At 42.7% G+C, this 14,889-nt stretch overlaps 1 protein-coding gene across 2 annotated transcripts; it reads left to right on the forward strand.

The window, feature by feature from the left end:
• Positions 1-5,743: 5,743 nt before the first annotated feature.
• On the forward strand, positions 5,744-9,591 carry LOC121564433 (B-cell receptor CD22-like). 2 transcript variants are annotated; one of them, XM_045220309.1, is made up of 10 exons: positions 5,744-5,912; positions 6,161-6,508; positions 6,709-6,918; positions 7,096-7,434; positions 7,517-7,765; positions 8,041-8,304; positions 8,514-8,604; positions 8,687-8,741; positions 8,838-9,073; positions 9,391-9,591. In XM_045220309.1, the coding sequence occupies exons 1-10, from the start codon at positions 5,858-5,860 to the stop codon at positions 9,536-9,538; spliced, it is 1,995 nt and encodes a 664-aa protein (XP_045076244.1). In that variant the 5' UTR covers positions 5,744-5,857; the 3' UTR covers positions 9,539-9,591. The 2 variants fall into 2 exon arrangements, with proteins under 2 accessions (XP_045076244.1, XP_041731696.2); XM_041875762.2 differs by having other exon boundaries at positions 8,838-9,094; positions 9,391-9,474.
• The last annotated feature ends 5,298 nt before the right edge of the window (positions 9,592-14,889 follow it).

The raw sequence follows: 14,889 nt of genomic DNA on the forward strand, positions 1-14,889 counted from the left end.
TTAGAGAGAGCATACTTAAATTCACACAGGACACTGGATAAGACAGGAGAAGTACTCCAGGTATAACCAACTAACCCCAGCCCCCCGACACATAAACTACTGCAGCATAAATACTGGAGGCTGAGACAGGAGCGGTCCGGGAGACACTGTGGCCCCATCCGAAGAAACCCCCGGACAGGGCCAAACAGGAAGGATATAACCCCACCCACTCCGCCAAAGCACAGCCCCCGCACCACTAGAGGGATATCCCCAACCACCAACTTACAATCCTGAGACAAGGCAGAGTATAGCCCACAGAGGTCTCCACCACAGCACAAACCAAGGGGGCGCCAACCCAGACAGGAAGATCACGTCAGTAACTCAACCCACTCAAGTGACGCACCCCTCCCAGGGACGGCATGAAAGAGCACCAGCAAGCCAGTGACTCAGCCCCTGCAACAGGGTTAGAGGCAGAGAACCCCAGTGGAGAGGGGAACCGGCCCGGCAGAGACAGCAAGGGCTGTTCGTTGCTCCAGCCTTTCCGTTCACCTTCACACTCCTGGGCCAGACTACACTCAATCATATGACCTACTGAAGAGATAAGTCTTCAGTAAAGACTTAAAGGTTGAGACCGAGTCTGCGTCTCTCACATGGGTAGGCAGACTGTTCCATAAAAATGGAGATCTATAGGAGAAAGCCCTGCCTCCCGCTGTTTGCTTAGAAATTCTAGGGACAATTAGGAGGCCTGCGTCTTGTGACCGTAGCGTACGTATTGGTATGTACGGCAGGACCAACTCGGAAAGATAGGTAGAGCAAGCCCATGTAACGCTTTATAGGTTAACAGTAAAACCTTGAAATCAGCCCTTGCCTTAACAGGAAGCCAGTGTAGGGAAGCTAGCACTGGAGTAATATGATCAAATTTCTTGGTTCTAGTCAGGATTCTAGCAGCCGTATTTAGCACTAACTGAAGTTTATTTAGTGCTTTATCCGGTAGCCGGAAAATAGAGCATTGCAGTAGTCTAACCTAGAAGTAACAAATGCATGGATTAATTTTTCTGCATCATTTTTGGACAGAAAATTTCTGATTTTTGCAATGTTACGTAGATGGAAAAAGCTGTCCTTGAAACAGTCTTGATATGTTCGTCAAAAGAGAGATCAGGGTCAAGAGTAACACCGAGGTCCTTCACAGTTTTATTTGAGACGACTTTACAACCATCTAGATGAATTGTCAGATTTAACAGAAGATCTCTTTGTTTCTTGGGACCTAGAACAAGCATCTCTGTTTTGTCCGAGTTTAAAAGTAAAAAGTTTTCAGCCATCCACTTCCTTATGTCTGAAACACAGGCTTCTAGCGAGGCAATTTTGGGGCTTCACCATGTTTCATTGAAATGTACAGCTGTGTGTCATCCGCATAGCAGTGAAAGTTAACATTATGTTTTCGAATAACATCCCCAAGAGGTAAAATATATAGTGAAAACAATAGTGGTCCTAAAACGGAACCTTGAGGAACACCGAAATGTACAGTTGATTTGTCGGAGGACAGACCATTCACAGAGACAAACTGATATCTTTCCGACAGGTAGGATCTAAACCAGGCCAGAACTTGTCCGTGTAGACCAATTTGGGTTTCCAGTCTCTCCAAAAGAATGTGGTGATCGATGGTGTCAAAGGCAGCACTAAGGTCTAGTAGCACGAGGACAGATGCAGAGCCTCGGTCTGACGCCATTAAAAGGTCATTTACCACCTTCACAAGTGCAGTCTCAGTGCTATGATGGGGGTCCTAAAACCAGACTGAAGCATTTCGTATACATTGTTTGTCTTCAGAAAGGCAGTGAGTTGCTGCGCAACAGCTTTTTTCTAAAATTTTTGAGAGGAATGGAAGATTCGATATAGGCCGATAGTTTTTATATTTTCCGGGTCAAGGTTTGGCTTTTTCAAGAGAGGCTTTATCACTGCCACTTTTAGTGAGTTTGGTACACATCCGGTGGATAGAGAGCTGTTTATTATGTTCAACATAGGAGGGCCAAAGCACAGGAAGCAGCTCCTTCAGCAGTTTAGTAGGAATAGGATCCAGTATGCAGCTTGAAGGTTTAGAGGCCATGATTATTTTCATCATTGTGTCAAGAGATATAGTACTAAAACACTTAAGTGTCTCTCTCCCGATCCCAGGCCCTCGCAGTCTGTGCAGATCCAGGACAGCTAAGCCCTGGAGGAATACGCAGATTCAAAGAGGAGTCCGTAATTTGCTTTCTAATGGTCATGATCTTTTCCTCAAAGAAGTTCATGAATTTATCACTGCTGAAGTGAAAGCCATCCTCTCTTGGGGAATGCTGCTTTTTAGTTAGCTTTGCAACAGTATCAAAAGAAATTTTGGATTGTTCTTATTTTCCTCAATTAAGTTGGAAAAGTAGGATGATCGAGCAGCAGTGAGGGCTCTTGGTACTGCACGGTACTGTCTTTCCAAGCTAGTCGGAAGACTTCCAGTTTGGTGTGGCGCCATTTCCGTTCCAATTTCCTGGAAGCTTGCTTCAAAGCTCGGGTATTTTCTGTATACCAGGGAGCTAGTTTCTTATGACAAATGTTTTCGTTTTTAGGGGTGCAACTGCATCTAGGGTATTGCGCAAGGTTAAATTGAGTTCCTCAGTTAAGTGGTTAACTGATTTTTGTCCTCTGACGTCCTTGGGTAGGCAGAAGGAGTCTGGAAGGGCATCAATGAATTTTTGTGTTGTTTGAGAATTTATAGCACGACTTTTGATGCTCCTTGGTTGGGGTCTGAGCAGATTATTTGTTGCGATTGCAAATGTAATAAAATGGTGGTCCGATAGTCCAGGATTTTGTGGAAAAACATTAAGATCTACAACATTTATTCCATGGGACAAAACTAGGTCCAGAGTATGACTGTGGCAGTGAGTAGGTCCAGAGACATGTTGGACAAAACCCACTGAGTCGATAATGGCTCCGAAAGACTTTTGGAGTGGGTCTGTGGACTTCTCCATGTGAATATTAAAATCACCAAAAATTAGAATATGATCTGCTATGACTACAAGGTCTGATAGGAATTCAGGAAACTCAGAGAGGAACGCTGTATATGGCCCAGGAGGCCTGTAAACAGTAGCTATAAAAAGTGATTGAGTAGGCTGCATAGATTTCATGACTAGAAGCTCAAAAGATGAAAACGCCATTTTTTTTTTTGTAAATTGAAATTTGCTATCGTAAATGTTAGCAACACCTCCGCCTTTGCGGGATGCACGGGGAATATGGTCACTAGTGTAACCAGGAGGTGAGGCCTCATTTAACACAGCAAATTCATCAGGCTTAAGCCATGTTTCAGTCAGGCCAATCACATCGAGATTATGATCAGTGATTAGTTCATTGACTATGACTGCCTTTGAAGTGAGGGATCTAACATTAAGTAACCCTATTTTGAGATGTGAGGTATCACGATCTCTTTCAATAATGGCAGGAATGGAGGAGGTCTTTATCCTAATAAGATTGCTAGGGTGAACACCGCCATGTTTAGTTTTGCCCAACCTAGGTCGAGGCACAGACACAGTCTCAATGGGTATGGCTGAGCTGACTACACTGACTGTGCTATTGGCAGACTCCACTAAGCTGGCAGGTTGGCTAACAGCCTGCTGCCTGGCCTGCACCCTATTTCACTGTGGGGCTAGAGGAGTTAGAGCCCTATCTATGTTGGTAGATAAGAGGAGAGCACCCCTCCAGCTAGGATGGAGTCCGTCACTCCTCAGCAGGTCAGGCTTGGTCCTGTTTGTGGGTGAGTCCCAGAAAGAGGGCCAATTATCCACAAATGTTATCTTTTGGGAGGGGCAGAAAACAGTTTTCAACCAGCGATTAAGTGCTGAGACTCTGCTGTAGAGCTCGTCACTTCCCCTAACTGGGAGGGGGCCAGAGACAATTACTCGATGCCGACACATCTTTCTAGCTGATTTACAAGCTGAAGCTATGTTGCACTTGGTGACCTCTGACTGTTTCATCCTAACATCGTTGGTGCCGGCGTGGATAACAATATCTCTATACTCTCTACACTCGCCAGTTTTAGCTTTAGCCAGCACCATCTTTAGATTAGCCTTAACGTCGGTAGCCCTGCCCCCTGGTAAACAGTGTATGATCGCTGGGTGATTCGTTTTAAGTCTAATACTGCGGGTAATGGAGTCACCAATGACTAGGGTTTTCAATTTGTCAGAGCTAATGGTGGGAGCCTTCAGGCGTCTCAGACCCCGTAACGGGAGGAGTAGAGACTAGAGAAGACTCAGACTCAGACTCCGACTCGCTACATAATGGGGAAAACCGGTTGAAGGTTTCTGTCGGCTGAATGAGCGACACCGGTTGAGTATTCCAACAGTATTTCCCTCCAGAAGCCATGAGAAAGTTGTCCGCTGCGGGGACTGTGCGGGGGGATTTATACTAACGTTACTGTCTGTACTTACTGGTGGCACAGACGCTGTTTCTTCCTTTCCTACACTGAGATTACCCTTGCCTAACGATTGCGTCTGAAGCTGGGCTTGTAGCACAGCTATTTTCGCCGTAAGGCGATCGTTCTCCTGTATATTACGAGTACAGCGACTGCAATTAGAAGACATCATGTTAATGTTACTACTTAGCTTCGGCTGTTGAAGATGTTGATGAACCATGTCCAGATAAAGCGTCCGGAGTGAAAAAAGTTGAATAAGGGAAAAAGTTGCGATGGAAAAAAGGAAAATAACGTAAAGTTGGCAGCTAAAACGCACAGGAAAATGACTCTTCTGTCTCGGGATAAACGTCCGGGGTGAAAAAGTTTAACGAAAAAAGATGAGTGAGGAAAAAACTAAAAAGTTGGTAAATTTGTTGAACACAAAGATTGATTAAACGTTTATTAAAAGTAAAACGTGAATAGTTTGGCAGGTAGCCAAGTAGCAACAAACAGCACAGCAGTACGGAGACAATGCGGAAGCGAGACGGAAGTCACGTCAAATCTCGTCAAATCTCGTAGCGAAAGTCGTAGCGAAAGTCGCCTATATTAATTTCATATTTCCACAAACTTCAAAGTGTTTCCTTTCAAATGGTATCAAGAATATGCATATCCTTGCTTCAGGTCCTGAGCTACAGGCAGTTAGATTTGGGTATGTTATTTTAGGCGAAAATTGAAAAAAAGGGTCCCATCCTTAAGAGGTTAATCACATCTTTACTCCTGAACTTATTTAGGATTGTAATAACAAAGAGGGTTAATACTTACATAATCAAGACATTTCAGTTATGTATTTTTTCTTAATTTGTGAACTTTTATATAATTTTCTTTTCACTTTGACATTATGGAGTATTTTGTGTTCCCCAAAAACCCCCACAATGAAATCCCTTTCAATCCCACTTTGTAACACACAAAACATTTAATAAATCCAACGGGTAAATAGCCTACTGATGATAGGCACTGTACCCACATACATACATACACACATACATGTGGTCCTCTGTAGCTCAGCTGGTGGAGCACGGCGCTTGTAACGCCAAGGTAGTGGGTTCGATCCCCGGGACCACCCATACACAAAAATGTATGCACGCATGACTGTAAGTCGCTTTGGATAAAAGCGTCTGCTAAATGGCATATTATATTATTATTATACATACATACATACATACATACATACATACATACATACATACATACATATATAGTGCAATAGACTAACAGACAGACAGTATTCACATAGACAACCATATAGCAAAACACAACACAACACAATATGAGCCTGGTTCATTTTCAGTAATGAGGCCCTGTACCCCATTTACAGTTTATACTTCAATGTATCAGGTGTAGTTATTCACCAGCTATAGAGTGAGTTGTTGTTTATGTTTCTAAGACTGCAGGGTGGGAGATGCAACAATGGCCTTGAGAACAGCAGGAAGTGTGTTGGTGGTCTTTCTCTGGTCTGTAGCAGGTATGGTCTCATTCTTATCTTTGAGTTGCCTGGTTTGTCAATCTACAGATATTTCTAAAAGCATAACCATTTTCATGTTCTACTAGTGACACATTTGGCGTGTCCACTTCACTTTAAACGGTTTCCATTCACACTCAACCAAAGAGTATCTATGTCTCAACTCAGCAACTACGGGAACAAAGTGTTAGTGTGAGTCAAAGGACCTTGAAGTTAATGTAATGTCCTTGTGATGTTTAACTGTATTTCAGCTGTACTGGAGCAGAATGGCTGGAGTGTGACTTACACCACTCACAGTATTTGTACCTTGAAGGTGTCATCAGTGGAGCTGTCCTGCTCTTACACGTATCCCAGTTGGTATAATGTCATAAAAACCTTCTGGTTCACCAAAGTTTATCCTATGGATAATTATGTGAGTGTGAGTGATGACCTAGACTACAAAGGTCGTGTGACGTACCGTAGTGATAAGAAGAATGTCCACACCCTGAAAATCACAGACCTGAGAGAGAGTGACTCAGCTACGTACAAGTTCAGATTTATAACAGATCAGACCGGAGGGAGATATTTTGGTGATCCTGGAGTCACTTTGTCTGTTACAGGTACAGTGATATTATATATAGTGCTAATCTGTTTAAGTGGTTCTGTAAAATTGTCTTAATTTGAATTGAAATAATATAAATAATACGAAAGTATGCGTAAAATAGGAATGTCTGAATTGATGATTTGAGAACATCCACTCCTGCCTCATTTGAACTAGACAACAGGTAATTGAGGTATTTAATGTTGTTATCTACTCCAGACCTGCAGGTGAAGGTGACCACTACATGGTGGTCAACGGCACTGACCTGTAGCACGACCTGTACTCTGACTGACAACCCCAACCCCACCTACATCTGGTACAGGAACAGTAAGATTGTACAAGAGGACTCCTCCCCCTCATACTCAGTCTACATAAATACTGACGACAGCTTCTACTGTGCTGTAAAAGGCATCAATTCTCCTGCAGTGTGTGAGTGTGACTAATACACTTTTTAAAGTCTTGCAAAATCATCCAATACATCATTGGTCAGTGTTGATGTGCAGTGAAACAGACATGAAATAGGGCTACTATTTCATTTCGATTAATGGCTGTTGACTTTACAGTTCAAAATACGTACACCATTTTAAAAATGTACTTGTGTTTCAGCTGTTGGGGGTCACAGTTATTTCCACGTGACTTACACCCATCAAAGTATCTGTACCTTGAAGGGGTCATCTGTGGACATATCCTGCTCTTATACATATCCCAGTGGTCATAGAGTCTCCGAAACAAACTGGTATACAAAAGGAAAACTTGATGAGGCACCTCAAATCCTGAGCCCGGGGTATGGAGGTCGTGTGGAGTACCTTAGAAATATGCAGAGTGACTCCACCCTGAGAATCACAGACCTGAAAGAGGAGGATTCAGCTGAGTATAAGTTTAGAGTCATAACAGATCAGACAAACTGGGAGCCCACCTTCCCTGGTACAACTCTGACTGTCACAGGTAACACTGCATGTCACATCTTATAAATACTGCAAACTATTACTTCATGATATACTCAGTGTTTTAACGCCCATTCGTTTAGGTCTGCAGGTGAAGGTGACTCCACCCACTGTGACAGAGGGACAGAAGGTGACACTGACCTGTAGCACCACCTGTACTCTGAGTGACAACCCCAACCCCACCTACATCTGGTACAAGAACGGACATGTAACCAACCAATCTAACAGTCTGTTCCTAAACCCAGTCAGCAGTGAGGATGCAGGCAGATACTCCTGTGCTGTAGAAGGCCATGAGGTTCTCCACTCTCCTGAAGAGACTCTCACTGTCAGATGTGAGTATGTGTGATCCATCTCCAGTTGTATTCTTTTAGTAACATCTTCTCTTCTCTATTCTATCTATCTATTATTTCAATCTATGTCCAGGTCCCATGATTGTACTCATCTCACTACTGTAGTACTACACAAACACTGTATTGTTACATTATCGTCTAAGTTACACATATTTATATTAATATTTCATTTATTTCAATCACATGTATAAGTTCCATGATGCTCCTCATGTAAAGCAATATGTATGAACAATGTGTTGTTACATATTGTCCACCAGATGGCCCAAAGAACAGCTCAGTGTCAGTCAGTCCCTCTGGGAAAATAGTGGAGGGCAGTACAGTGACTCTGACCTGCAGCAGTGATGCCAACCCACCTGTGGACAAATACACCTGGTACAAGAAGAACGTAACCTCACCAAAAGCATCAGGACAGAGTTACAATATCACTAACATCAGCTCTGAGGACAGTGGAGAATACTACTGTGAGGCCCGGAATAAAATAACATCTAAGAACTCTACAGCTTTGATGATCATGGTAGCAGGTAAAGTTACATCTTCAGTACTTCAACATAAAACTACATGTTTCAAGTTAATCTGAATCATTATACTTTGGATTATTACACCTTAGTTTATAACTATACATTGTGTTATAAGATCCCTTAACAAGTATTGCATTAATGTCCTGTATTTACGTTTATTTTTAGTTTATTATATCATGCCATGTACTCATATTATCTATATTTTATTTTAGGAAAACAAACATCAGTTATGACTGCAGTTGTAGGAATCATAGTGGTTGTTCTGGTTCTCATCCTCTGTCTCTCTGGACTCATGTGGTTCAGGTGAGTGAATTGTATTATTTATTTTTTATTATTTAACTTTAGTAACATTGATTGATTGATTAATTCATTAATTAACAAACAGGAAGAAGTCCTCCAAATCCACCTCTGACACAAGAGACACAGCAGACGATGGACAGGTGAGTCTTTTGGAATCAGAAGATGATTGTGATGTCTGTGTGTTGCTTTGTGGAACATTTCTACTCCTCATGTTGTCTGTCCTCTCACCCCAACAGGGAGACTCTAGTCCAGTGTATGACAACATCTCAGGCATGGCCATGACCCCTACTGCAACACAGACAGCAGCCACCGTAGACCAGGATGATGTTTACTACGCCAGCGTCCACTTCTCTCGCTCCAAAAACCAGGAAGTGCCTCTGTACTCCACCGTCCAACTGCCTCAACCCCAGAAACAGGACGAGGATGTCCAGTACGCTGCTGTGAAATTCAACCGCCCCAGTGCTGCCACCCAGTAAGCATATTCTGCATTAAGGTAATTCATATGCTGCTGCTTATTGTAGGAGATGTCATCAATAAGCAAAACAGTTGACCCATAGTGACCACTAGTGATGTCATTTCCTTAAACTACGAACCCAACAATGGACATCTCAAGAAAATTACTATGACATGTATTGATGTAATGATGGTTTTGAGGAACTGCTCATTTTGCATTCCAAATGGCATCATATTCCCTATTTAGTGCACTACAAAGGCAGTGCACTATAAAGGGTATTGGGTGCCAACATTTGGGACGCAACCTTTGTTTCATTTCTGTTTCTCTCTCTTCAGACCTGCAGCAGCACAATCAGCTGAGGAGGACCCCTCTGTGATCTACAGTCAAGGCAGTCAACAAACCCAGAACCAAGAAGCCCTGAACACAACAAACCCAGAACCAAGAAGACCTGAACACAACAAACCCAGAACCAAGAAGACCTGAACTCAACAAGTTTGACAAAAACCCATATATTCAAAATAAGTGCCATAAAGCTTGAGGGGTGTGGAATATTGGCCATTATAAACTGGGTGGTTTATACTACGGCTAAGGGCTGTTCTTGACACAAAGCGGATATGCCGTCGTATATTGGCCTGATTGCTATTAGAAACTGGTTACCAACATAAATAGTATTTTTTACGCCATACCCGTGGTATATTGTCTGATATACAGTATTCACTTCTGAAATGCAGTTTCAGTCAGTCAGCATCCAAGACCCAAACTAACCAGTTTATAATAGTATATAATAATATAGTTGAAAATGTTATAAGTTTAATATTTCTTAAGTAAAATCTTTAATATTTCTGAGTACCAGATCTTTAAAAAATATATGCATTTCTGAAGTAGGCAACCTCAAGGTCCTAGTTATTGTGTTTCTATTATATTGTATTACTTCATATGCTACTATTAGATGATACACATCGTAGAGGTTTGCTTGATTTTTTTATAAATATTTGTAATTGTTTTTATTACAAACTATGGCACAATTTTGCCTCAATGTCCAGGAAAGAGTTCTGCTTGATGCAACATTTCTTAACGCTTTTATGAAATGTTATTTTTTTGTAAACTGTGTGAAGTGTGACATTTTTTCTGATACATTTTTAAGAATAAACGTAATTGTCATTGTTTTGACCTTATTATAACAGTATCTTCAGTGGAGTCTTTAGCAAAGGCCTGTCACAAATTCTGCCGAGACTGCTCCTCCTCCTTGCTCGGGCAGGCTTCGGCGTTCGTCGTCCCCGGAGTACTAGCTGCCACCGTTGAATGTTATCGATGTTTGTTTGGTTTTTTCTTATTTGTACACCTGTGTCTAGTTAGTGTTCATTATGTCCCCTATAAGTTTCTTGTTTTGTTTGTGGGTATTTGTGTGTAATTGTCCACCGGTCTGGTGTTGTCAGTTTGGTTTTCCTTGATCGGATTATTCTTGTTACGCATGGTTTGCGTGTTCGTTTTACCTCCTGTGTCGCGGTCTTTATTTTTGTATTGAGTGTTTGTTTTCTCAGTCCAGTAAAGTCGTTTTGACTGAGCCTCAGTGTCCTGCGCCTGACTCCCACCACACATCGACATCAGCCTTTGACAAGGCCAGCCAACCTTTTGATACAGTATGCGTTGATGAGTATCAAATCTGTCTCCTGTTATTATAATAATAATATGCCATTTAGCAGACGCTTTTATCCAAAGCGACTTACAGTCATGCGTGCATACATTTTTTTTGTGTATGGGTGGTCCCGGGGATCGAACCCACTACCTTGGCGTTACAAGCGCCGTGCTCTACCAGCTGAGCTACAGACAAAGCTGAGCTATTAAACAAAGGGCACTATGGTAGATGGCATCCAAAGGGTTAAGAGTAGTAGCAGCTGCACTTTGATAAATAATATCACCATAATCAAGAACAGATAAAAAGGTTGACTGAATAATCTGCTTCCTAGTGCTTAGAGAAAGGCACGACCTGTTTCCGTAAAAAAAGCCAACTTTAAATCTTAGCTTCTTAACCAGCTCATCTATATGTTTGTTAAACATCAAATCCAAATGCCTACCTCACACCACACACACACACACACACACACACACACACACACACACACACACACACACACACACACACACACACACACACACACACACAGACAGTCATACACATGAACATGCCCACACACAGACACACACAAACGTTCACGCACACAAACGTGTTTTATCAACACTACATGAAAAAGGTTCTTGTTTTTTCAAATGGTTTTGGTTTTATTTCCACCCATACGTGGTACATTTTCACGACTCTTAGTACAAAACTCCAAACTGGTCACACTTATAACGCAGCCAGTCTTTCATTCAAAACCTGTCATTTTACATTCATTTGGATTGTAAACATCTATCACCACACATCCATTAATTCAAAATATAAGTTCATTCTGAAATGTAATGAGAACATTGGTTTAATCACCAAAACACAACATACTATATTTTCAATTTAGTCATTTTAACTACCAGTTAATCCAATAGCAAACAATGCAAGATATGTGTTTCAAATCACCCTTAGAAGTGCTGAAAGTAATATGCTACTGTACTGTAAATTACACTGTTTTCACATTAGGCAATACACTTACATTACCCAACAAAATTGACAGAAGATCTATAATTTCCATAATATCTATCCAATGTGCAATCAAAGGTGATCAATGCAGACATCCTCTACACATAATTCATGCAAAAATGAAACAAATAAAATGAATGAAAATTAAACAACCTTTAGCACGCATTAATTTGCATCAAGCCTGTCTTGAGCATTTGGCTATAAATTCTCATCCACATCATAGTGAATGTCCTCATTGTTCATGCATTGCAGGACATCATACACCTTCATGCTAAAAAATTCCCCAATAGGGTTGAGGAAAGGAGAGTATGGGGGCAGGTATAGGGTCACGAATCGGGGATGGGCCTGAAACCATACCTGAACCACCTCTGCGTGGTGGAACCTGACATCGTCCCATACAATGACATAGGTGACCCCTTCACCTTGACAGGCCTGCTCAATTTCACTGAGAAACACAATGAGGTGTGCAGCGTTGTAGGATCCAAGTCATGGCCTACGTCCTACCACACCATCTTTAGTGCTTTTATAGTATAGTTCCAGTAATGTATTGTGAAGTAGCATGTGCATCACATAGTAACAGTAATACAGTATATAGTGCTGTACCTGAACATACTCATACAGCTGTTTTATCTGGTGGTTGTTCCTCTCAAAAGGCACCAGGTAAATGTGTTCCATAGATACCTGCTGCCTCTTCAAAAGGCAGGTGATTATTAGTAGGCTGATGGATGCACATTGGCAAAGGTGTCATCATTCTCCTCAATGGCCTGCTTTATTTCAGACAGCCATATGTCATTCCTGGCCCTCACCATTTCCACAACTGCCCACTCCTGCTGGTAGGTCAGCACACTACCACGGTCACCACATGCATTACAATGTGTAATTTACTTTAAATGTAATGGTAAAGCATAGTGCATATCCTGCAGATTAACCGGTTTTCTTGGCGAAATGTTTTCATAATCTAATTGACAGCTGATCTTTTTCAGATTGGGATGAACTAATCTGGCAGCCTCTGCCATGGCAAGGCCTCTTGGCCCGGACTTCATTAGACACGACAGTTCCCTGCCGTCTGCCTCCCTCTCTCTGATGTCCACCTCTTTGACCTCTTTGATGGGGCCCATGTCCACCTCTTTGACCTCTATGATGGGTCCGTTGTCCACGAGCTCTTTGATTTATTCCTCTCCCTTGCTGTCTATCCTGCTCCATGTTGAAATAAATTGCAAGTGTTCACACACACCCTTTTATATAGTGACCAATTGTGGTTACCACTATGTGATATCAGTTAGCAATAACGAGTTGTCATTATGTATGATTATCATGTATCATACATGTAATTTAGATGTTTATACTTTACAAACACACATTTTATGTCTGTAGTTCTCAAAATCCATAATATAGTAGACAAACCAGTTAAAAATCTATAGGTTTACCAAACGGTTAAGTGATTAACCATTAAGCACAGCTGGATTAAGTGATGGTCAAATGTATTTAAACAAATGAGAAGAGAATCATATGAAAAGTATTGTGAGCATTGCATTGTGAAGGGCAATGACTTTATATGAAAGGTATTTCTAGAGGAAATACTGATTATGTTTGGTGAAAAAGTTACTGTGTGATTTTTTGTGTTTTACTCAGTCATTTGAAAATGAGCTTAAATTTGTGAAAAAACACCTTTTTGATTATCTGTTTTGAGTTTTGTACTAAGAGTTGTGAAATTGGATAACCACTTTACAATGTGTATTTTTTTTTTTTTTTTTTTGGGGGTGGGGTAAGGGGGATAGAAGGATTACTTTATCCTATCCCAGGTATTCCTTAAAGAGGTGGGGTTTCAAGTGTCTCGCTGTCCTAGCGTCGTGAGGGAGCTTGTTCCACCATTGGGGTGCCAGAGCAGCGAACAGTTTTGACTGGGCTGAGCGGGAACTGTGCTTCCGCAGAGGTAGTGGGGCCAGCAGGCCAGATGTGGATGAACGCAATGCCCTCGTTTGGGTGTAGGGACTGATCAGAGCCTGAAGGTACGGAGGTGCCGTTCCCCTCACAGCTCCGTAGGCAAGCACCATGGTCTTGTAGCAGATGTGAGCTTCAACTGGAAGCCAGTGGAGTGTGCGGAGGAGCGGGGTGACGTGAGAGAACTTGGGAAGGTTGAACACCAGACGGGCTACAGCATTCTGGATGAGTTGTAGGGGTTTAATGGCACAGGCAGGGAGCCAAGCCAACAGCGAGTTGCAGTAATCCAGACGGGAGATGACAAGTACCTGGATTAGGACCTGTGCCACTTCCTGTGTAAGGCAGGGTCGTACTCTCCGAATGTTGTAGAGCATGAACCTACAGGATCGGGTCACCGCCTTGATGTTAGCGGAGAACGACAGGGTGTTGTCGAGGTCACGCCAAGGCTCTTCGCACTCTGGGAGGAGGACACAACGGAGTTGTCAACCGTGATGGCGAGATCATGGAACGGCAGTCCTTCCCTGGGAGGAAGAGCAGCTCCGTCTTGCCGAGGTTCAGCTTGAGGTGGTGATCCGTCATCCACACTGATATGTCTGCCAGACATGCAGAGATGTGATTCGCCACCTGGTTATCAGAAGGGGGAAAGGAGAAGATTAGTTGTGTGTCGTCTGCGTAGCAATGATAGGAAAGGCCATGTGAGGATATGACAGAGCCAAGTGACTTGGTGTATAGCGAGAATAGGAGTGGGCTTAGAACTGAGCCCTGGGGGACACCAGTGGTGAGAGCACGTGGTGCGGTGACAGATTCTCACCACGCCACTTGGTAGGAGCGACCGGTCAGGTAGGAGACAATCCAAGAGTGAGCCGCGCCGGAGATGCCCAACTCGGAGAGGGTGGAGAGGAGGATCTGATGGTTCACAGTATCAAAGGCAGAAGACAGGTCTAGAAGGACAAGAGCAGAGGAGAGAGAGTTAGCTTTAGCAGTGCGGAGAGCCTCCGTGACACAGAGAAGAGCAGTCTCAGTTGAATGACCAGTCTTGAAACCTGACTGGTATGGATCAAGAAGGTCACTCTGAGAGAGATGGCACGCTCAAGAGTTTTGGAGAGAAAAGAAAGAAGGGATACTGGTCTGTAGTTGTTGACATCAGAGGGATGGAGTGTTGGTTTTTTGAGAAGGGGTGCAACTTTCGCTCTCTTGAAGACGGAAGGGACATAGCCAGCGGTCAAGGATGAGTTGATGAGCGAGGTGAGGTAAGGGAGAAGGT

This window comes from Coregonus clupeaformis, unplaced genomic scaffold, assembly GCF_020615455.1.
Source record: "Coregonus clupeaformis isolate EN_2021a unplaced genomic scaffold, ASM2061545v1 scaf3541, whole genome shotgun sequence".
Classification (NCBI taxonomy): Eukaryota; Metazoa; Chordata; class Actinopteri; order Salmoniformes; family Salmonidae; genus Coregonus; species Coregonus clupeaformis.

Excerpts from the sequence above, each read along its gene's own strand:
- LOC121564433 (XM_045220309.1), top strand. The coding sequence starts at position 5,858 with ATGGCCTTGAGAACAGCAGGAAGTGTGTTGGTGGTCTTTCTCTGGTCT. Across the intron at positions 5,913-6,160 it reads CTTTCTCTGGTCTGTAGCAG|CTGTACTGGAGCAGAATGGC; the intron begins GTATGGTCTCAT and ends ACTGTATTTCAG. Across the intron at positions 8,605-8,686 it reads TCTGGACTCATGTGGTTCAG|GAAGAAGTCCTCCAAATCCA; the intron begins GTGAGTGAATTG and ends ATTAACAAACAG.